The sequence below is a fragment of the Apus apus genome, chromosome 9, assembly GCF_020740795.1.
Source record: "Apus apus isolate bApuApu2 chromosome 9, bApuApu2.pri.cur, whole genome shotgun sequence".
Taxonomy (NCBI): Eukaryota; Metazoa; Chordata; class Aves; order Apodiformes; family Apodidae; genus Apus; species Apus apus.
The window spans coordinates 17,097,940-17,121,519 of NC_067290.1; the positions used below are offsets into that span (position 1 = coordinate 17,097,940).

General features: G+C 41.5%; 1 protein-coding gene across 1 annotated transcript in view; it reads right to left on the minus strand.

Annotated features, from left to right (window-relative positions):
* Positions 1-1,948: 1,948 nt before the first annotated feature.
* MDFIC2 (MyoD family inhibitor domain containing 2) overlaps positions 1,949-23,580 on the minus strand; it is a 32,316-nt gene continuing 10,684 nt past the window's right edge. The window contains exons 2-4 of the mRNA XM_051627885.1: positions 19,749-19,787; positions 6,464-6,685; positions 1,949-2,246 (exon numbers count right to left, since the gene is read on the minus strand). Coding sequence (XP_051483845.1) covers positions 1,987-2,246; positions 6,464-6,685; positions 19,749-19,787 — 521 coding nt within the window. The 3' untranslated portion in view covers positions 1,949-1,986. The remainder of the gene's footprint in view (positions 2,247-6,463; positions 6,686-19,748; positions 19,788-23,580) is intronic.

The following is a 23,580-nucleotide window of genomic DNA, read 5'->3' on the forward strand; positions in this document are numbered from 1 at the left end:
CTAAAACAGGAAACCTGTCAATGTACCATTGTACACGTTGGGCAAGGAGATATGCTGCAGTATTTACACCACCACCATTCACTACAACAGCAGCTCTCAATATAACCCAGAGTGTGATTCAATTCATATTGTTGGGACATCCTGTCTAGCCATGGCCGTGACCATTGTAATTTTGTCTTTGACTTTACCCATGCCCGAGACTAGACGTGACCTCAGTTTGCCAACCTATACATTATGATGTGAAAAAAAGCTCTTTCAAATATAGTTTCCTAAAATAAGAGTTAAAAAAAATAATAATTTGTGCCAATAGTCCTTAATTCAGCTGCACAGCTGATGCCTGCAGACCTCACTCGCCATGGATGATCCCAGTGTAGTCAATGTGAATTACCTTGCAAGCTCAGAGCTGGAACAAGGCATCCTGGCTTGCAAGAGAAGTTTCCTATCTCCGGGTCCCTCACTGGCAGCATTTTGGGGTATGCAACCCTCTGGTTTTCTCTCTTGGGCTCCTTCTTGCCATCGCACATGAGACCTCCTCTTTTGGATGGCAGCATCAAGAGCGAGGACTGCCAATGTGCATATCTAGAGGTACTTCTCTAAGAAACGGTTTGTGGGGCAGGTTTTCTCCTTTTCTCACTCTTAAATGCTTTAGGTCAATGTCTTTATCCATACGTGCCCACTTGCCATTTGTCAAGGACAACCTATGGAAGAAAGTGGAACGACCCAAGCCTTTGTGGCCCCATATGTTGCATTGAGAATTTAGTTGTAAGGTTCAGTATTGGGAGACTTAAGATCAAAACCCAATGGGTTTTTGGGAGAAGTTTTAGTGCCTATACAAAGCAAATGTTGTCTTTGTTGTTAGTCTATAAATAACGTGAATAAGCAACCCTGTATTTTCCTCTGTGCTGAGTACATGTGTTCTGCACCCTCAGGCAGCTGAATTTACATGCTTTTGGTGTCATCTGTGTAATGTACAATATGAATTTCCTTTTTATGAAGGAGACCTGCCATCAGAAAAGAGAGAGTTTGAAAGCACAACGAGGACAGATACTGCTGTTTTGTAATCTTTTGTGCACAGGTGGCACAGATTTCCATTGCAATAGCTGGCAATATTCTGCTGCTTGCAGAAATCCTACAAGGCAAAGGAGTTACTGGCCATCCGTGGGGCAGTTCTCTTCTGGAAGTGTGCAGTCAATTCCCATTTAGACTAATTACACTTAAGGAACCCTTTCTTATAACTAATGAACAACAGGCATAACCTGCTATTACCTATCCATAGGCACACACATTAATACACTGCCAAATTGCACTGCCCTGTTAAAAAGCTTCCTTGACAAAATTCACTGGAGATTTTTAGAGGCATTTGCTGTAATTACTGATAGCATGGTTTCTAAATTCATTTAATTTTCTTTCCTACCTAAACTGAGCATGTGAATGTGTTTTAAGAGATTGGATAAATACATTTTTAATTATAAAATGATGCTATATCATAAATTATTAATAATAACCAACAATGTGTAATACATGTTTAGGTATGAATCCATTAGGAGGATGAACTAATATATAGCAGTCCTAAAATGATGTCCTAATTTGTCCTGTGTTTATGAATGGGAAAATCTGTGTTTGAAGCAATTAGAGGTTTATAAAAGCCTTGGATTGACAGTGGGCAAAGCATCAAGCATGCTTGGCACTTAGGAGTTCTGTTGTTATCTACGGCAAAGGAGAAGACCCATTTATTTTTTTTCCCTTTATTGGATCAGCAGTTTGTGGAATCATACAACCAGAATAGTGCAGGTTTACAGACCTTCAGGGTGGGACCAGCATGGTACTGGTTGGCAAAGGCTCTGGTTATCATAATCTTTAAAAAAAAAAACAACAAACCCACAACAAAACACAACAAACCATCAAAACCAAACCAACAAAACTCCTGTGTACTCTCTCAGTTCACTTGCAGGCAGTTGGGAGGAATTTTGCCTCTTTATTTTCGTCCTAGCGATAACAGACTTCGGAAATCTCCATGGCAAGTTCCAGGCACTCACCAGTCTCGTGGCAGGACTCAAAAAGGCTGCAATCAATGTCACAGTCACAGTTGCAGTCGTTGTTGGCGTGGTCGTCGTTGGAGGTCTGGTAGTATCTATTGGATGGACAACAGGTATCTATCAGCCAATGTTCACAGGTATCAGGCAGCATTATAAGAAAGTCCCAAAATTGGCAGAACAAGCAGGCCAGGATAAGGGTCGCACATTCATCTAAGAGAAAGGAAAAGCAGCGAGACATAAGAGAAAGGGTGTGCTGGGTGACCCAGGATCAGGCTAGTGTGATTACACAGAAATGAGATGCAAGACAGCACACCGGGTAGGCTAAAAATACAGTAGTGATGACTACTTCCATAAAGTCAAATGAAGGGATTTATATGTTGTATGTTCTGGAAAAACAAAACCAGCATGAAAATAATTTGAATGAAAATATTCTGTGGCAGTGAGTTTCAGAGGAACAAGTACTCTGAACCAAATTTGTGGTTGGCCTTGATGAACTTAAAGGTCTTTTCCAGCCTAAATGATTCTATGCTTCTATAATCTTAAAGCCTTTGGGCTATAAATTTCAGCACAGGAGTGAACCTGAGGCAGCAGGGATGGTCTGCAGCTGGGTTGCAGCCTTGAGGAGTTTGGGAGTGCTGCTGCTTTGTGTTGCTACATGTGCCACCCAACCAGTGCATGAGACACTGGAGTTTATCCTCTGTTTCACAAGAGTTTGCCATTAAAGAAAAAAAATCAGACTGCTCCTGCTATTTCTAGGAAGGAAAAAAAATAAATCAACAAAGGCTTCCCTCAGAAAACTTCCAGGGGCAGTTTTGCAGCACACAAAGATTTCAGAATAGTCCTTATTTAAACTATTCTTTTCTGGGGTGTTAAGTCTGCTACAGTCTGAATCAATCCTTGCTGCAAGTCAGTGTGCAAATATCCAAAGCTCTTGTAGAGAGTGGATCAGGCTCTCAAACACTCCAGGTCTAGTTCTTGCTTTTCTTCAAGGCCATTCTGGAGGTATGGGATAGCGTGTCCCTGGCTCATGAAGTCTATGTGGCATCCAGATGTGGACTGAGATGATCTCATGAACAAGACCAAATCCACACACACAAAAAGAAAACAGATTCATTACCTGCTTGTAATTTTATTTCTAAAAGTATTCTATTTCAGTAAAAAATGTTTAAGGGCAGCTCAACTGTTTAACCAAAGACAGGGAGGAAAAGCAGCATTTACAGACAACCTGCTGATCGATTCTCACCCCAAGGAACCTTCCACCTTTCTCACCTTCTCTTTCACAGCTTTGTTAATTTTTGAAAGGAGGCAAAATTTTGAAAATAGCATCAGCTAGGGTGTGTGTCTGGACCCAGTGAATATTCCAGAAAACCTGTTTGTTCCCCTCAAAAATCAACTCATGGCCTCCCCACCACTCAAAGCACAGCTCTGGGGGAGCTGCCTCCAGGCGCCGCAGGGCTCGGAGCAGGTGTTGGATCCTGACGGCGTGAATCCAGTTGGAGAGTAAAGATCCAGACCTTCCATTTTTTTTTTTTTTTTTTCCCTCCTTGATTTTGGAAAAGAAAAAGTGCTTTCAACAATATGAATGCCTTTTCATTGGTTCTTTCAGGAAAGCATATGGTTATAACCACATTTCTTGCCCTAGGATGACTAACTGTGAACTCGTTCAACTGCATTGGTTCTGTTGTGGCATTTTCTGTCTCACGTAGCATAAAGTTCACTGCCAGGAAGTTTCCAGAATTATGCTCTTTCTTTTTTTTTTTCTTTTTAAGAAAGCTTTCTTGATGAAAAACAACATTAAAAAAAATCATTTCAGCTTCTTTATTAGGAAAATCAGGCAGTAAGAATAAGCAGCATGTGATTGAACTTCTTTCTAAGCAGCCAAACATCACCAAAGTTATCAATTTTAATACCTATTTCAGTATGTCAAGATCTATTTAAGTTCAGACAAGCACAAGTAACTTCTAAGTCAGTTCTGTAGAATGAAAATGACTAGATTTTGGTGATACTTAGTAAATTCATGCTTATATTTTTTTCTAACTAAATGAACTGAAATAATTATAAAATTGGAACATTTTATAAGGTGACACCACTGCACTTAATTGTATGAAATTTACAGTGTAGAAAATGTAATCATTTTATTCAGTAGTCCATAGTGTAATTAAGACTATTCTTTTTAGATACCTTATGTTTATGAAATTGTAGTCCTATATATAGACATGAGAGATGAAATTTAAAATTATATATCAATTAAAGAGCTTGCTTTTTTTTTTTTTCTCTCCAAAGATCTGCTTTCTAATAACAGTTTTTTCTCCTGAATATGTTAACAATAATGGGGCTTATGTAATCTGGAGAGAATAGATACAGTTCTTAGGGCTTGATCCAGGAAAGAGAGCACACAAAAAACCACAAGATTTTAATAATAAAGTAATGTTTCAGCACAGAGTATGTGATGTGCAGTAAAAATGCTTTTAAATTCCCATCAGAGCACACACCATGAACTGTGATAATGGATGTAACACATTCCGAAAAATCTGCATGTGTGAGGCTTTTTTGTCCTGTTTTAAGTGGGGTAATGTATATAAATAATAGATATTAGCAGTTAAACATCCATTCCTATGCATCCATTTATATATTTGAAAATAAATTAGCCACAAACTGCACAAAAGGAGATGCAAGCTCCTTTTTTCTCCTCTGTTTGCCCTGCTGTTTGCCACCAGCGTTACTGCATTGATCTCTGTGAGAACAATCACCTCAGCTCTCAGTCTCAACATTAGTAGATTAATAACCACAAAAGAAGAACTTCTAATAATTTTGCTAGCCTGCCTCATCTTTAAGTTTTTCTGCTCTTGTCAGTGGTTGCCAGCTCACCCTCTGCTCACACAGATGACGCTCTGAATGAACCTGGTCCAAAGCTCACTTGAAGCCACAATGGTCACCCCTGGTGAGACCCATGAGCTTTGGCTCTGCTCCTCTCTGAGCACAGGGAATTAAATAATCACTGATTTCCTCAGCTATCACTCTGTCTTCAGAGATTCTCCAAGCACCAGCAAACAGGATTTGGCCTCGTGTGTGTGTGGAATTAGCAGTAACTTGTCAGAGTAGAGTGAGCAGAGTATGCAGTGACAACCACAAATCTGGCTTCCTTCGGTTTTCTTGGCTTCCATCCAGCCCTTAACATTATTAATTGAGCACAGATTGGGTTGGTTTTTTTTTTTTTGTTAATTTCCTTCACTTCAAGCCTTTTTAAGGAGTATGAAATCTGTTATTTGCATCACATGGTACACACCTGTGTGCCAGTAATGGCTGAGAGGCCTGATCAGATAGTCAACAAATTCAGAAAACAGGGTGTCTGGACTACAGAGCAAGACCCTTAAATAAAATAAATACTTAAGATCCTTCACTGAAATTAAATGGATTCTAATAGATGTATCAAAGTTGTTTCACTTATTACATCTTATTACGGGATCAGTGATACAATGGGGATGGTAATGGTTCCTGGAGGGCATGGTGGTTTACTGTGTTGATCTCTATTTAGAAGTTCCTCATTCAGAGACTGTTAAATGATGTGCATGGTGGAGCCCAACCCCATTGGATATAACACACTAATCTGTTATTGCAAAAGGCACACATAGCAAACTTAAAAAACACTTCACAGTACCTTTTTTTTTTTTTCCTCATCCACTGGGAATAGCTGGTTCTCAGCATAATTCCATTAAAATCAGGGGTGTTATATTATTTAGATTAGCAGGAGTCACGGCCCTTGGTCTGCAATGAGTGTTCACAACCCATTTTATTCCTTAACCCTTGGTTACACTATTGCCTCTGAAGCTCTTACAAAAAATAATGCAGGTATTCACTCTTTAACTTTTACACAGTAAAAAGGATCAGCCCCTTTTGGGAAAAGATAGGACAGCTCTAATATTCCCAGAGCAAATCAAGTTTTAGCAATGTTCAATTGCAAAATTGCACTTAAACTGTTTGGCTTCTGCTGCAGTTTTGGTTTGTAACTCCCTTTCTGGGTGCTTTGTTTTCAAATATGTTTTTTTTTCAACATGCGGAGCATATGGAACTAACCAGAAGTCATCTTTATATGTATCCACCTGGCCCTGTCATCAGAAACATCAGGGCAGAGTATGAACAGAGCTCCTCATCCTGACCCGTGTGAGTGTTGCAGTGCAGGCTGCAGAGGTCATACACTGACCACCAGTCACAGCCTCTTTAATATCACTGACACTGGAAGAGCATCTTCCACAGATTCTCATCTATCACCACAGTGTCTGCAGGGCAACCTAATGTTGCTTTTGGCTCCGTTCTTGAGCCTCCTGTTCAGCACAGAAGCATTTACTTTGAGTTAGATACACACAGTGCTCTTGCAAGAGGCATTGTTTGGAAATCAGCTGAAAGATGCTCTGTTTTATGGAACATACCATCACTGTCTCTCTGATGTACCGATGCGTCATCTTCGATGTAAGTGAATTCTCTGCATTTCTCCAGGGCAGCAATGGATGATGTGCTCGCATCTGACAACTTCTTCTCATTTTTGGTACCCTTTGATGAAGCGCCTGTGATGCTGAATTCTGCGACAGAGCTCACAACAATGCCTTTCATAGGCTTTTCATCTGTATGTGTTTCATTTGTAAGCTGGATATCTGGTGGGATTAGGGGAAAAAAAAAAGAAAAAAGACTTGTTTGTGATACTAAGACAGAGATCTGAAAGAATAACATATGTAGAATTTCCAAGCCTACAGCTGTTTACTTCCAAGCCTAACCCTACTTACCTCCTGATTTCAGTTTCTTTATGCAAGTGAAGTTTATTCATAGTATCAGGATTTCTGAACTTGTATTCTAAGGTTTTTTCCTTAAACCCAGTGGATTTAGAAGCTGAGGAATAATTCACTTCCGCTGGGTAGGATCAGGTCGGGAGAGAGAACGGAGCTATTGCCTCAGTCGACATCTATTCTGACTGTGGTATCCTAACTTCAGTTGGTGACATAAAAGAAGACAAACCAATTATCTTATTATTTTTCAACAGCAGCTCTATTTCCTTAAATTTACAGCCAGCAATGCGTGTAGGTGGTACCTAGATGCAGATGTGCCAGCTCACCATGGCTCATAATCTCATAGCTAAACAAGCCAGATGGTCTCTGTTTAAAATCCAGATTCATTATTTCATAACTTCATCCACACTTGTGTTCTTGGCCTGGAAGTCAACTAGAAGACAGGATATTTCACATACTGTCAGCATGCCAGAAAGGCAGCTCAAAAACCAGAGGGAGAGCTTAATTTTAAGCCCCAACTAGGGGAAAGGTTAAGAAGAGTTCTGAGCTCAATTTATTCTTGAAGAACTTTGCAGGCACAGATAAACATGGGTTGATATATAGTTTCACTTACTCTCTGAAGTGATCAAGAGGCCAAGAAACACAGTCACTCTCTCTATGGCTGGGATGATAAAACCTCATCAGTTCTTATCTAGAGCTGATTAACTCCTGCACCTCACATCAAGCACAGCTTCAATTTTTATCTTACTTAAATCTTGTGATATGCTTGCTCTTGAGATGGATACAGAAAATCAATCTTTACAAACACCTCAGTTTTGCAAACGTTACTTTCCAAGAGAAACAGTAAGTGCTCTCAAGTACTTAGTCTGCTCTCTGCTGCAAGGAGCCAGAAGAGAGACCCTGCATATCTCTTTTTTTCAGACACCTTTGACCCTGGAGAGATATTAAAGAAAAGCCAAGAAAAGATTGATAGAGAATGAAACCTTGACAAGAGTTGCAGCCAAAAGGAGGAAGTGTGGATGCAATGGGTGGATTTCAAGGTAGGTAAAAAAAACACTGGAACCATCAGGCTCAAAGTGGGGGGAAGAAAGGATTTGAGGTCTAACTGTATGTGGAGCAAGTCCAGTGAAGGTCATCAGGGTGGTGAGGGGTCTGGAGCATCTGATACATGAGGAGAAGCTGAGGGAGCTAGGCTTGTTTGGACTGGAGAAGAGAAAGCAAAGAATGGGGCTGGATGCTGTCTTCTACTTCATGACCAGGGTAACAGAGAAGTCAGACCCCATCTCCTTCCAGCAATGTACAGAGGTAAAAGCAACTGTCACAAGCTGCAGCAAGGGCATTTGGGGGTTGTATATGGGAACAAACACTTCATCATGGGAGGTGTAAAACAGTGGGGCAGACCTCAAACAGACTGGGGAAGCATGGAAAGCTCAGCTGTGCATGAACCCCAGCAGCCTCCTCTTAGTGCAGTTACCCTGGTTTGAGGCAACGGCCAGACAAGGTGACTTCTACAAGTCCCTTCCAAGCCAATTTTTCTATGATTTCTGTGTTCTTATTTACTTACAGAATGAGTGAGCATTCCCATTAAATTTTCACCCATAGTCAGCTTTCATGTCATTTTAGATCATCTCCATCTGGTGACACATGTAGAAGCAGAAAAGCTGGGTAGAGCTTAGTAGAGTAAGACCTTGGAAGAGGGTAGGTAAGAAGCAACACTAAGCTATCGATTTCACTTGAACTTTACATCACTGCATTAAAAATGTGTGTTGGCAGATGTTTTGGCTTGATTTTGTACTTGTAGCAATGACAAGGACTAATATGAAGGGAATGTGGATTTTCACTGTTCTGGAGAGTTCAGAGATTAGCCTTAAACAAGTAGTGACTACTGGTGGGATAGAGAGAGGTGGAGGGAAGGAGGCAGTAAGACAGCAGCAGAACAGGGAGGAGTCTCAGAAACCTGTAACGGTGAGTTTTTATGAGTGTTATGACCTAGGGAAGCCACAGGTGAGACTTGGGAGGAGGTGGTAGTTCCTCCACATGTGAACCAGCAGCTCAAAGCACAGCGGTTTCACGTGAAGGTTGTACACTTGGTTGCAAGAAAACAACATTCTGGGCAAAACTCAGCTGCTCTTGCTCATCTGTGATAATTTGGTGGTGGTTTCCCTGCAAAGTAAGTACAGATTTTTTTCCTCCTCTCTGACTTCTTGGTCAGCTTTTTGAGTTCAAAATGTGAAAATCAATGCATTTTGGATGTCCTTACACGTACAGAAACCACTGCTTCCCAGTGTTTATATATCAGTGATATATCACAATTTTTCCTGCACTTCATTTGGTAACAGGCTGTCTCCAGGAAAAGTTGTGCTAATTGAAGTAGCAGAGCTCTGGAGGAAGCCATGTTGCCCTTATACGTTGGATTTATTGGACAATAATTGAATTGTGATTCTAAAAGTCATATGTCCCACCTGTTATTCAGGTGACAATCTTACAAACGGCTTTTCCTTGTCCAGGCTGAGAGCTGCACCCAGGCTGAGCAGCTGAACACACATGGATCAGACTGAAAGTCCTAGGTAAGTAGGATGTTTTCTATCATTTTCCACTTTCAAAACTAGCCCAGAAGTCTAAACCAGATATGTTTTAAGTTGCAAAATATTCATTGAGTTTCCTATTTCTGCAACAATACAGTGGCCCACAGTAGGCTTTAAGCATTAAAAAAAACAAGACTGAAAAAAAATTCAGACTGAAGTAATCAGTGAATGCAGACTAACATTTACCATATCCGGCAACTTTTACTATTCATGCTTTGAGTCAATTTTTATTCTTGAAGTGCTGTTGAAGAGAAATCAAAACCAGAAATAGAAATGCATAGACATAACCTGAATTTTTCAATACGGCACCACCAAACAAAAGGGTAACAAAAGCTGTCATTCAAGGACTCTTCTGTTTGTTAAAGCATGCTACATCTTTGAAAATACAGTACATTTTAGTGTCAGACTCTTAGTTTGAAAAGCTCCCTTTAAGTAATGTTATACTTGTCTTGTACAGCTAGATCAAGTCTTCATGCAATCACCATAACAAGGAACTTGCTATGACAAGTGAGATCCTTGCTTCCAGAAAACAGTGTGAGAGAGGCTAAAGCAGTGTACAATTATAGGTCTCCATTTCATTTTTATGCAATTACCTTCAGTTCAGCTGGGGGTCCATCTACATTATGTCTTTGATCAGTTAAATGTTTGCACAGAGTGTCTAAAGAAGTAAAGATTATGATAGACCAGCATAAAAAAAAAAAAAAAGGAAAAAAAAGAGTGGTTAACACTCTTTTCTTCTTTTATAATTTGCTGCTGCATGGAACAGTAGCAGGTTGAGAGTTTGGAACAAATAAGTGGTGCCAAATAGGCTTTAAAAGTATATTATGTACAACTGGTATTATTTATGATTAATGTTAAGATAGAATAAAAAGAAGATGAAGTTACAATAGAAGATGGGCAGAGGCTCAGACTTTGTTACTGATCAGCTTTAGATATCCACAAATGCCTGTGTTTGTAACGTATAGAAATCACCCACTGAAGTGAATTAAAAGAAAAAAAAAAAAAGAAGTGTATCACGCTGAAGAAAGCTCAGATTATTCAGTGTTAGACTGTTAGGCAGAGGCAGCTATAGGTAAACTCCCACAATGTGCCATTTTTAAAAAGTATCACGAAGTAGCAACTTTCTTCCTGGTATGGGGAAGCTGGGACTTGCCTTGGTTGTTGTAGCAGGAGACTGGGATTGTTCACCCATGTTTGAATTAAAGATAGAGACAGTTGTAATACTCACATGAAATTTCTATTTTCTTTTTTTAAGTTGGGTGATTCAGACAGCTGACTACACTGCCTGAATCCATGAAAGCACAAAGTAATTCACTTTCCACTGATGCCAGCCCCAGATCCCTCTGGTTAATAGTGAGGAGCAGTGGTAGCAGCACTGGCATTTGCAGCAGGTCCCCTGACCTCGTTTTCTCTTCACTGCCTTAGGCACAAACCACGCTGCAGCCCTTCAGAATAGGAGGATGCAGTTTCCTAGCATGCTTTTGAAATTAGCTTTTATGTACAGGCATTTAAGGGCTCTGTGTCTGTTTTTTGGCAAGGGATGGAGGGGCAAAAGGGACTTTGGTGCTGGATGGGGACTGCAACAATGTGATTAAAGCCAAAGAGCTGCTTTAGGCCATGGGTTAGGGGGAATTAGCACTGAAAGATGGAGGAGAACTGTCTATCACCCTGCAGAAGGCTCATACACATCTTAAAAGCAAAGGACAAGGAATTCTGTGGCTCTTCTCACCAGTGATATTTGTTGGTCCTTTCCCTCACATCTTTGTGACAACAACTCACAAGGGTTAATGTTGAAATGAGTGGAAAACTCCCTCAATTTAGGACACATAACTTTTTAATTTCACCGTGAGGCATCTTCATGTAGCAGTGCAGCACAAGAACCAAGGGAGTGCCTGGCTGATCTCCCTGCCATTCGTTATGCCATGCACTGCTGTCACTACCTGTCTGCTTAATATATCACATGCTCGTCACGAAGAGAGCTGTGTGCCATGTCCATTCAGTCCTGAGATGAAGCAGGCAGAGCTACATCAGACCTGATGGATGGTAACTTGTATGTCTAAAGGCTAGAACTGAACTCACTTGGTTTGAAAAGACTCATAGTAAAATGAAACCCAAGTCCCAGGTTTCAATGGTCGTGTTTCAAAAAAGAAAAAGCACAACATACTTTTTCTTGTCAGCCTAAAGGACATATTTGGCTGCCAGCAGTGATGGGAAAGGATGCCAGAGACACCTCTGCATGGTGTGAGCCATGCACAAGGCCACAGTTTACCTGGATGGTCCTCGCTGCTCAGCATCACCCTGGGAAGCACCAGGAGAGGCAGGGAGCTGGTGCAGCTGGCTTGGTGGAAGAACAAAACAACTTTGCAGAGGGACACTGTAAATAAACGTGGCTTGGCACGTATATCACCTCCAGCCACTTGGTGACAGTCATTGACTTCAGGAGTTGTTGCTTTGGGGGCAAACAGAAGCAGATGTGTTTCCTTGCAGGGGGACAGCGCACTGTTTCTGTTACCCTCTGTCTCATTTCTGGAAAGGAAGCCAAAAATGAAGCTAATTGCTAAGAAAGAAAGTTTCACCTGAGAAGAGGGGAGAAGGATCACTGGTAGGTACAGAATTTCCTTTTTTCAGGTAGGTATAGAAAATTTGAGGGCTGGGAGATCTACTATTAAATGTGGGTCATCATCTGTGCCAAGCTTGCCAGAAACCTTAGCTGAGGTTCCCAAACCATCAGCAAAGAAGGAGAGAGGAAATTGCAGCCCGAGCGCCAACCTCCATGGCTTAGCTGCCTCTCTGGCCAAGATGCCCAAGGTCCTTGTGGTGGCAAGCCCAGGTCCCCACATGGGTGCTGAGCTCCTCTGTCTTTCCTGTGTTTGGCCATCCACTCCACGAGTAGGGCTTGGAGGCTTAAATCTTCCTTCCTTCTCTCTCCAAGGGTCAGGGAGGCAAAGTGTGAGAGCATGAGGAGCTATCCCTATGGCTTGTGCAGCAGATGGAGCAAATGCCATGGGAACTGCTCTCATCCATGGAGGAGAGGCCAGAGGGACAGCCAAGCTGAAGCAAGCTGCTCTAGATCATAATATCATGGGTGCTTTCATAGTTCTGTGCCTATTACATTTTGCTGAGCTCTGGCCTAAGGATACAGGGGAGTTAGAGACTGCTTGTTTTTGTTGTAAGGAAACAGGGAATAGTACACAAGGCTATAAATATATTTTGGGCTTCATATGACATCACAAATGCTTCTCTTCTTATTAATGATGATGGATGGGTAAGTCACAGGAGCTTTGGTTTTACTTTATTTTGCAGTTGCAGTAACAAAGCTAATGGTACAATGGGGGTATTTTTTTTCAATAGTGAGATTTTGACCTCTTTGCATACGTTTTAACTTTATGAATTAGTGACCCAGCTGACTGTAAAGCCTTCTATAGGCTTATTATAAATCTATCATAGGACTGGCAAAAAATTTTGGCCCAGATCCTAAACTCTGACAAGCATGTGTTGATGGACTGCATAGCAAGCACTTCCACTAATATTTCTCACTAATTATACCATATATTAAGAAAAATGAATGAAGCCAATGTTTATATGCAGCTTTAACTGCTTTTGATATAAGAAAGCAACACAATCCCTGATAAATTTTCACCTTCAACATTTCTATTCATTATGGTTTTTACCATGATGAATGAAGTTAAAACTGAAGAGGGAGGGGGTTTGTCCTGAAATCTGTTCAGTGAATGACTGAATTTACTTCCCTTCTCCAACTTGTGTTGAGGAAGGAGGGAACAGATGGACACAGGAAGAAGAGGGAGGCGAGTGCAGAATGAAGGATATGGGTGAGGAACAGATGGAGTCGGGGGAAAGCAAAGAGGAGAGTCAGCAAGGATGGTGGGAAAGTTTTCCACTTGACCTTGAGTGGAACTGAAGATCTGCATACACCATGGGGCACCTAGATTTTGGGATGCATCCTTTTTCCTGTCTGTGACACTTATGCCTCAAAGCCCTGTGGGCCATCGCAGCAGTCCAGTCCATCCCAGGGGATCTGCAGAACCAGATCCTAGATTTTCTTGCCGAGATGGCTGCTGCAGATGGGTGTCTGCACTGTGCTCAAGACCCCCAGTGGTAGTGGCAGGGGAGAAATGTGTGCAGGTATAGTATCCAAAATGGGTTGGGGCATGATAACCCTCCCAGGGATCCCAGCCAATCCAGAAACTGGAACTTGTCATTTTGAAGAGTCATCCTACACCCTGTTTGTGAGGATCCAATGGCCAAAATATTCAGTGATTTATGATTTTACCTGCCTAAAGTAATTCATCCGAGATGGCCTGATTTGCAGAATGTGCTGAGCATCTGTGCTTGGAGGTGGATTGAATTATATAGCCTGAGTCACTAGTAAGTCCTGGAAAATCTTGATTATATTCTTAATTCTATTAAATTGCCTGTGTATAGTCCATTGGTTCTGGCTTTGCGAGCTGAAGAATGGAAGAGGTGAAAGTTAAATATTGGCCATGTGTGTCATTCCCTTTGAAGAAAATGGGAGCCATGTGCACTCACCTAACAGCAAAGTTTGGCCCCAACTATGATTTCACAGCTGAGCCCAAATTTCAGGAATGCCAAAGCACTAAATGACTCAATTGGAGTAATCTGATCAATGCTGTATTTTCACTGTGGATTCAAACTGCACACACAGCAAGAGCAGAATTAGTTTTCTCCTCTCTCAGAATCACTTTTCTCTGCTGATTTGATAGCATGAATATGGAATTTTGCTTTCATCCCACAAATAAGTGAAATGGCAGAAAACGTGTCAAAAATGCAAAACTTTATGTCCTTTTTTACTTTCTGGGGGCTGTTTAAGAAAATGGTTTCATTAATTTTGACTGAATAAAAGGTTTCTCTAAGGGTTTTCAATAGGTGGCATGAAAAGTGTTAATATGAATTATCAAGACAATGGAGGTTAAAACTGTTTTGAAAATATGTTTCTTTTATAGATCTCAGCTGCTGGAAGAATTACAGAATAAATACACAGTAGTGCTGACATTCTGTGGTGTTTCATCTTAGCAAAAGAGTTTTTAGTAAAGAAAATTCTTCTCAAGGAATGTTTTCTGCAGCCAGTCCTCAAGAAGAGGTTTTTCCCCCTCCCAGTTTAATAAAATTAAAGTAATTTCTGTCATATTGATATGTCGATATGTTTTTCAATAAACTTTTTCACAGAGGGTGTTTTTTTTTTAAATTCTCTTCACTTTAAAAATTATAATTATATGTCTTCCTCCCACTTTGAAAATGGCACAAGGTGCTCATTTGCAGAGCTCTACTGTTCAAATCTTCACTGAGAATAGAAATGTCATGACTCAGTTAACAATGCTTTATTATTCACATTGATCTTTTTTTATAGTGTTCTTTATCTCAAAAACATTGTAAATCAGATATCTTCCTCCCACTCCTTTGTTCATTTGCAAATTTTTATTATTCTAGTTTAAAAAAGCAATGGAGTGTCAAGAGTCAGTGTATATTGTTTATGTTCTTTTTTGCTTTAAAATCACTTTTAACTATAAAAAGTAAGATGTACAGCAGGGAAAAAATAATCTGGGTTTAAGGATGTTTAAAAAAAGAACTGAAGGGATCAGTGTGGATTTTATGTTGTTCCCTTAGAGTTATAACATACTTTGCAAGAGGGGGGACCAACCACTGAATGAAAAGGCTTCAATGTGTTAATTCAAAGTCCCTGTTGCATCAGACACTGGCCATAACTCATGCTCTTAACGAACTCTTCAGCAAAATTCCCAAGTGCAGTGCAGTGTGTTCCCTGGATGGTTTGCAGGTGCCTGCCCAGAGACCTGTGCTCTCCATCGCTCTGTGTCTGAGCTCAGGGCCAGGTTCTCAGGAGTTCCTTCCTTCCTTCCTTCCTTCCTTCCTTCCTTCCTTCCTTCCTTCCTTCCTTCCTTCCTTCCTTCCTTCCTTCCTTCCTTCCTTCCTTCCTTCCTTCCTTCCTTCCTTCCTTCCTTCCTTCCTTCCTTCCTTCCTTCCTTCCTTCCTTCCTTCCTTCCTTCCTTCCTTCCTTCCTTCCTTCTCTCCCTCCCTCCCTCCCTCCCTCCCTTCCCCCCTTCCTCCTTCCCTTCCTCCCTCCCTTCCTCCTTCCCTCCTTTCCTTATGGTTAATTACTCACCTCATCAATGAGGCTAAGACTGTTTGCCAATATGATCAAGTTTAAGAAACAAAATCCTAACCAGAACACAGTAGCCAGAAGTGGACAGGGCTTTATTTCATATACTGGCACAGAAACTAAAGGTAGGTCTCACCCATGAGTGTGTTTGTGTAATTGCTAACTCTGTTTAGTTTGGGAAATTTATAGATAATATAAACCAGAAAATACTGAGTTTATTACAAAAGATATTTTTTTTTTCCATGTAAAACTCTGTATCATTAAATTTGGAAAGCACTTTACATTCTCAGTTTTATTTTTGGTGAGCACTATCTATTGGAAAATGAAAATATCAGAAGGATCTCCAGGCAGAATATGTGAACATTACAATGAAAGGCAGCACAGTGTCTTCCTTTCATGTCCCAGGGTCTTTGGCAACGGTGCCACTTTCTGAATGACACTGGAGTTAAGAGCCAAAAGCTTATTTCCAAAGCAAGCATTACACACAATAATGGTCAAGATCTCCTTGCACAGCATTAATGCCAGAGGAGCTTTGAGGCTGTCAGCATTTTTATTTGGTGGGGGAAACACCATCAAACCCACATATATTCCTAAAATTCATCCAAACTGTTTAAACAGAGCTGCAAATCACAGAAGATGCAGCATTTCTCATAGATGGTGCTTAAAGCTCTACTTGTGGTAAATTGGCATGTGATAATGTATGACTACAAAACCCCATGTCTTCTAATAAGTTAGAAAACCTTTTCTTTGATTCAAATCCAAGGATAAGTGGCAATCTGTGGGAATCTTATGTCTTCTAAAGACTTTCCTAGCAATTTTTTTTCTCTCATCTGCATGTCATACTGGAACAAATCTGGGAGCTGGACTTGTCCACTATAGCAAACATTATTAATTTTATTATGTTCTGAGCACCTCCCTAGGTGTTGCTTTGCTGGACTGTGCTGGAAAGCCATTTATTTAGCTCTGCCAGGGCCTGATTCAGTGTCAGCAGATGTCAATGGAAAGACTTCCAGGAAGCTCAACAGATCAGGCTCCAAAATAGGGCAGCCTTCTCTGGATCTCTTGGCTCTTTTCCTCAGAGAGAGTCCTAGACAAAGCAATTAGCTGTATCTGAAGCAGATGTGTCGTGCCATACATCTTCTCACAAAGTGTCTTTTTCCTGGTGGACACCAAAGATGCAGAACATCTATTCTGGGGGCACACAGATGACATCCACTGTTTCTTAATTATGTAGTAAGTACTTCTAGGACAGTGTAGTCTTACTAGTTCTGGCAAAGGCAAAAGTGGTAACTGTTCTGCTCGTGGTATTAAATACACTTCTCTTGCTGTGCAGTGGAAGGGTGTGTTTAAACTCACAGTCTCTCACTATTCCTGGATAGTGTAGGAGAGCCCAGGAACACTCAAGATGTCTTTTCCTGTGTACATTAACTCATTCAGAGCAAAATAGTGCTCTTAGAAAACATGAATCTTGGAGCAGAAGGAAGTTTCCTTCATGACTTTGCTACAAAGGTTTCCAAAGAGCTGCTTGTTCCTCTGAGTGCATGAAATATTAGGTTCAACTAGCTAACAAGCCCAAACTCATAATTTCTTCTCACTGTGGTGCCTTGGCTGTGGTCATTTCCACCTGGCTTTTTAATGTTGGTAAGTGCAGTATTAGCACAATGTCTTTATTGTACGAGCTTTCAGAGTGGAGCTGCAGAGCTCCTGCAGCCTGGGTGAAATGCCAGCCTGTCCCCAGCACCAGCTCTTTGTCCCCCTTTGCAAGGAACTTCCCTCCCAGGGAGTTTTGCTCTTATCCAACATGAGCAGTGAACACCAGAGGTTTCAGGTGTTGCTAGATGGGAGGTCCCCATGCTCCCACCCCTCTGTGGACCAAGAAGAAGGATTAAAACGTTCACTGGGTGACCTTCAGGGCCCTCAGCTCTCCAAAGCCCCCAGAGCAGGACCCCTTGTCTGTCCCCTCAGGGTTGCACAGGCATGGGGTGGGTGAGAGCTCAACCCTCTCCTCACCACTTCCTCACATCAAAACTTCACTGAAGCTTTTGCACAAGGCTCAGGTGTACAACCCCTTGCAAAGAAGGAGGTCACAGCCCAGGCCCTGGGAGGAAGAAGTGAGTGTCAGTGAAATGGAAAAGGTGCCACTGTTTTAACACCGAGATTAGGCTAAATCTAACCCCATTAATCCTTCAGAGCAGGGCCCCTGGTTTGTTCTTTTTCAGTCTATTCAGTATTCAAAGCAAGTTGGGTTTTTTCTGTCACTATATCGCTATTGTTAACAACTATAAATGTATTAAAAACACAGGGGCATTTTAGTATGTGTATTGTGCATAAGAAATATTGTTACATGACAAGCTCCAATTGGCAAGTGAAAAGAGGTTTTATTGAAGGAAATAGCAGCAGCAAACAGTGAACTATGCAGAATAATGGTAATTGTTCCTTTAACACTGGCAGCGCACGTTCACTTAATATGACTGCTCCTCTGTCTCTGCCTCATCCAGACCCAGAGGACCTGTTAGACAAGCAGGCAGCCACCTCTCTCTGGGATCAAGCTGTCAATGCAAACTTGCTTTCTTTCTCTTTCTTGGAGCTAAGCTATACCCCCAAAGCTCCTGAAGCTTTCCCTGAGTGAAAGCTTTAAAAAAGCTCCATTCTAAATTACATTACATGAGCTGTTCTCTTCAGACTGACAGAACAAAAGCTGGGGGGGGAGGAATATGCCAAAAGTACCACCTGAATGACTGCTGAGTTGCACAGAATGAGTTACCTCCTCATGCTTTATCAGAGCAGACTAACGTCATCTTGACCTTGCCTACCAAAGCCCCAGCAGTGTCCTCTAATGAACAGATAGAGTTGGTGTCCTGTGTGTTTGCAATACAAAGAAATGCAGAGCTGTTTAGTGTGGGCTTTTTGCTTGCAACAATAAGGTCTTGGGTTCCTCATTATAAAAGGTCCTGACAGGGGTATGGTGCTTTCTAAACTTTTTAAGCTGACATGGTCTCTAACACAGCCAGGCCAATGTCACAGGGCGAGCCCAGCCTGTGAGGGCTGCACAGCCTGCTGAGCTCACCCTCTGAGCTGTGACACCTCAACTAATGGTCATGGTGGGAACTGCTGAGGGCCACTGCCTAAATCTGAGAGGTGGCTCAGGTTGGCTCCCGCTGGGAAACTCCAATTAAAGGTCATAATCAGAAGAAGGGAGCCTACAGGAAAGCTGGAAAGGGACTTTTTACATTAACTGATAGAATGAAGGGGGATAGGTTCAAGCTGAAAGGGGGTAGATTTAGGTTGGGTGTTAAGAAGAAATTATTTCCTGTGAGGGAGATGAGACGCTGCTTCAGGTTGCTCAGAGAAGCTGTGGCTGCCCCCTCCCTGGAAGTGTTCAAGGCCAGGTTGGATGGGGCTTGGAGCAGCCTGGTCTAGCGGGAGGTGTCCCTGCCCATGGCACAGGATTGGGAACTCTAGGCAGTTCCAACCCAAACCATTCATGATTCTATGAAATAACGAGAGCATTATCCAGTTCTGCTGTGGCTGAGTAGGAAGCAGATAAATTGACACATCTACCCCTTCTAAAGGCTTTCAGGTGGTACCAATTGGTTCAAGAACCCTCACTCAGGGAAACATCCTCAGCTGGAAAGGTAGGAGGCTGTGGAACTTCCTTCTTCTTCAGCAGATAAATAAAGGAAAGATAGGAGGAACGGAGCAATGTTCTGGCTGCTCTCCAGGTAAGGTGGCTAAGGGTCAGTTGAGGGAGTTGCATAACCCTAGAGAAATCTATGGAGATCTTGCAAGCTGAAAGAAGCAGCTTCTGTGTGTGACTCACGTGCTGACCTTTTCTGGTTTCTTACTCCATTTTCAAAAGAAAGTAGTTGTGAGGTTAAGAGCTTGTTATCTTGGTACTCAAAAGCTTGTAGGCTTAGACCACTGCTCAGCACTTCTATGCATATTCTGCTGTTTTCAGTAAACCTTAAAATGTTTCTTTAAGTTATTAATACAAATAATAATCTTATTTTTAAAAATGGGCTTAAAACTGAAACAGATGATGAGTCAGTATTAAGGCAAAAAATGTTGCTCCCATCCTCCATGGAATTAGAATAATTGAGTTAATTTTCCTGCATGAAAGGAGCACCTTCTGTAGTTGCAAGGATGTGGTGCCATGTGTTGTGGGGACAAGGAGCTGAGAGAGTGGAGGGCTTACCTGGGTCTCCAAGGGGCTGTAGGATGGGGCTGTCCAGTTCTGGAAAACAAGAACGGGAGAGGAAGGCTTCACTAAGCAGGAAAAGCTCATCAGCTTTATCCCACTGGGCACCAGGACTCTGCAAACTGCTAAAATCTCTGTTATTATCATAGGGAAGAATAAAGTCAGGCTACTGGGGCTGGAGAGTGAGTTCCCTGCTTGGCTTCACAAGTATGGAAAACACTACTTTTAATAGAAACTGGGAGATGCCCCTTCCCCTGAAGGCTTCTTGCTCAGATGACTTTTTCCCTCCCCAGGGGACACAGAGTGTTTTCACATGGTCAACACAGCTTGTCTTTTCCAGAGGAGCAGACACTGCTGGAGGATCCTGACTCCCTGATGCAATGTTCAGCCCTGAGTGAGTAACATTTCTGGGTTTTGTTACATCTTCTTGGTGGCCTGTGTTTGAGTTGTCTGTATGTGCTGGATTGGTGAAATGTCTCTGCCTTGATCTGTAAGGGACCATCTTAATGCTCCTTAAAGCTGATGGAAATGTTTGGCTTCAGGGCTTAGTAAATCAGGTGTTGTATCTGCTTTGTGCACCAAATCATGAAAATCTTAATTAGGCAAAATCTGCATTAAAACAATTGCAACTGGGGAAAACACTGGTAATGAACCTGAACACAGACCTTATCGTTGTGTGCTTCCTCATATCCCTGTTCCTACCAATGATGCATATATGAAGGTGGTGGTTTTTAAACATAACTACTGTAACACATGCAGCCTAATTTTCAGAATCATGCTTTTAGAGGACAGTGGGGGTTCAAGTTTAGCTCAACTATCTTTATTTTTCTGCTAGCAGAGCAATGCTTCCTAAATTTTTTGGTATATTAGGACTTTGGGGTGCCTTTAACTTCCGGGGTATCAGAGTATCTCAAAATTAATAATGATGGCAAAGCAGAAAACCTCATGGTGTTTGTATTTGCTTTGGATTTCTCCTGCTTAGAGAGGAAGATATAGGTGTTCTCTGAATGCATGGATGTTTGAGTGGCATTGTGATCCCACTGGACGTGGGGTTTTGTGTCACACAGAGGTCACTCAAAGCAATAATATTCTGTAGCTTTTTGGTAAATCTGGATCTGAATGCAAGTTGGGAAATATACTAACCTGCCTTGAAAATCTGAAGTTGTCCTTGTAATCGTGGCAACCAGAAGCTTGCTTATAAAATGAGGAAAATATGATCTGGAAATAATTTGGAGACAATAGACTGGGTGCCATGGTCCTGTTTCCAAGCTTGTGATTCAAGCATTGCTGGCTTTTCAGCAGGACAGCAGCGAAGCTCCTCATGGCATGGGGACAAGTGTACTTGTGGGTGATGGCTTTTGAGTCCCTGACACTGACATCAAGAAAGACCTGGAGACCACACTCCCCTCTAAACTTACAGTTCTTCCTGTACTGCTCTGCCTGGTATGCTGCTGGGTACATGCCCTGGGGACGTAGGGAATTATTTGCTCTCCTCTGGACCAAGGTCCAGAAAGTTTACTTAAAAACCTGTAGATAACTTTTCTCCCTTTTCCTCTACACGTGCATGTAAGCAAAATTTATGCTTTCTTTGAGCATTGCTAAAAAGAAAACAAACATGCTTTTTTCAGTGTGTTCATTTCAAGCCAGGATTATTCTGGGAAATGTGATTTGTTCACACCTTTCCATGACAAATGACAATGATTAAGGTTGCACCTTTGTCAACCTCTTTCTAAGTGTTTTCAAGAAGTTTACTTAAAGAGGGATTATTTCACCTGCCACAACATGAGGCAGCTCTGAGGTAGAGTCTAGTTTGCACAGAACAAGACACTGAGCATTAGCTTAAGGCAGGAAATTTAGGGTCCAATTGAGAGTAGGATCACAAGATCATGGACTGATAGTTTGCAAGTGTGCTGCACCTGAATAAAAAAAGTTGCTTGCCTATTTCTGATGGCACCAGAAAGACTGAGAAAGGCTAGCAATGTCAACTGTCCATTGGAGGTATTGACTGCTTGAATCCTGGCTGTCCCTCAGTGAGTGCTTGTGCCAGCCATCTAATTCTTGTGCACCACAACCCCTCACAAAGCAGGGATATGTAGAGTTCCTAATCATATATGATTGGATGCTGAAGAAATGTCTGTAAGTTAATATACACACAGGACTCGCTTATGCATGATGCTGTAAATGCAGTTGTCAGTCTTGTGGTTGCCTTGCTCAGCTTCAGAAAGCCTTAAATTTTTATGCAGTAAACTTTGCTATTACAGCTTATGGTCACTAGTTAGCTACAGCAGGAGGGTCAAACTTTGGAAACTGTAGTTTCTTTCCAGCATGTAGGTTTCCTCCCCCTCCAAGTCTGTTTTCTACTCTTGCCAGTACCCTGCCTTCTGTGTAAAGGCATTAGTAATACCAAATAAAGCTAAAGATGCTTGTTATAACAATTAAGTTGTTTCCTCTTTAATCAGAGCTGATGCTTATGCCAGGTTTGGCATGAAGAATCTGTGTATGTGTCTGGTTTAGGGCACAGAAGCTAATCATTTGTTAGAAGACTAGTGCATTACATAGAATTTTGCTTTTAGTTGTACAATTTACTGAGAGGTTGGAATGAGCACTAGTAGTCTAACTTTTGCTTGGATGGAGGGGATGAAAATAGAAAAAATGGGAAATAAAAGGCTATTGCCATGTGTGCTGAATTGTGGCTTGGTAGCAGCAGTTGTTTTGTAGTTAAGTGGCCATCAAAACTTTTCTTGGGGTGGCAATAAATAAAAAAGTGTCTTCAGAAAATGTATCAGTTTTCAAAGAGTAACGAAAGACGCAGAAATTGTGACACAGGTTTGCAGTCTGTTTCTGATTATCCTTTTGCCTGGAGAGGTGGGCTTTCTAATTGTAAGGTTAAGGAATCTTTTTAATCTCTCTCTTGCTTCCTAATCCTATGCTAGACAGTATTGTTTTCTGTGCCTTTTGTCTCCTGGGGAAGGAGACAATCTCTGGCTCATATGAACATCTTGTTAAAGTCTGCTGAGGATTAGGGGGTGTGACAGTTTTCTTGCTGAGCCTTTTTATTGGGGATTTTTATGCTTGCTTTTCTGGGAGGTCTTTGAAATATCCTTTATGTAGCAATCACTTCACTCTTTCTTTGTTGTCTCAACTGTTGAGGCTGTATTCTTCTCATCTGTTCCTGTTTATATGCCATATTAGCTGGTCATAACAGTTTAGCTTGAAACTATCATCATGCCACGTGCTACTGACTCACAGGAGTGTTGCTGACTGCTCCAGGACAAGGGCAAATTTGAGCTTTATTTTAAGGCATGCGAAGCTTTACCATGGTTGTTTGGTATGAAATACTGTTAAAGAGGTTTCAGATGAAAAATAATAATCTAGGAGTTAGACATTTGAAGTGCCCGCAGGTAGGTAAAGGCATTTAAAAACACTTCTGCTATAATGAGGTAGGTCTCCCTTAGGGTGGTGATCATCAGCTGTAGCTGGTGTGATCAGTCTGGCCCAAACTCCCACAATAATCACCGGAAAAGAAAAGCTCATCCTGCTGGCAAGTCATTCCATCTTGACAGAAGAGTTTGAGCCATGACAAAATTGCTCTTTGGGAGACTTGTTCTGTCCCTGTTCTCGCCCCACCCCCTGCAGTTGGCTACAGATAAAATATAGATAATTACCCAGACCAGAAATCAAAATTTTAGGTGACTAAAGTTAAATAATACAAAGACTAATCTGGCCAAAGGCATGAAAGAACTTGTACATATTTCTTATGAAAAAGTTAACTTTGGTCATTTCCCATTTCAATGCAGGAAAGCTATGGGGTTGGTCACTGTATTGAAAC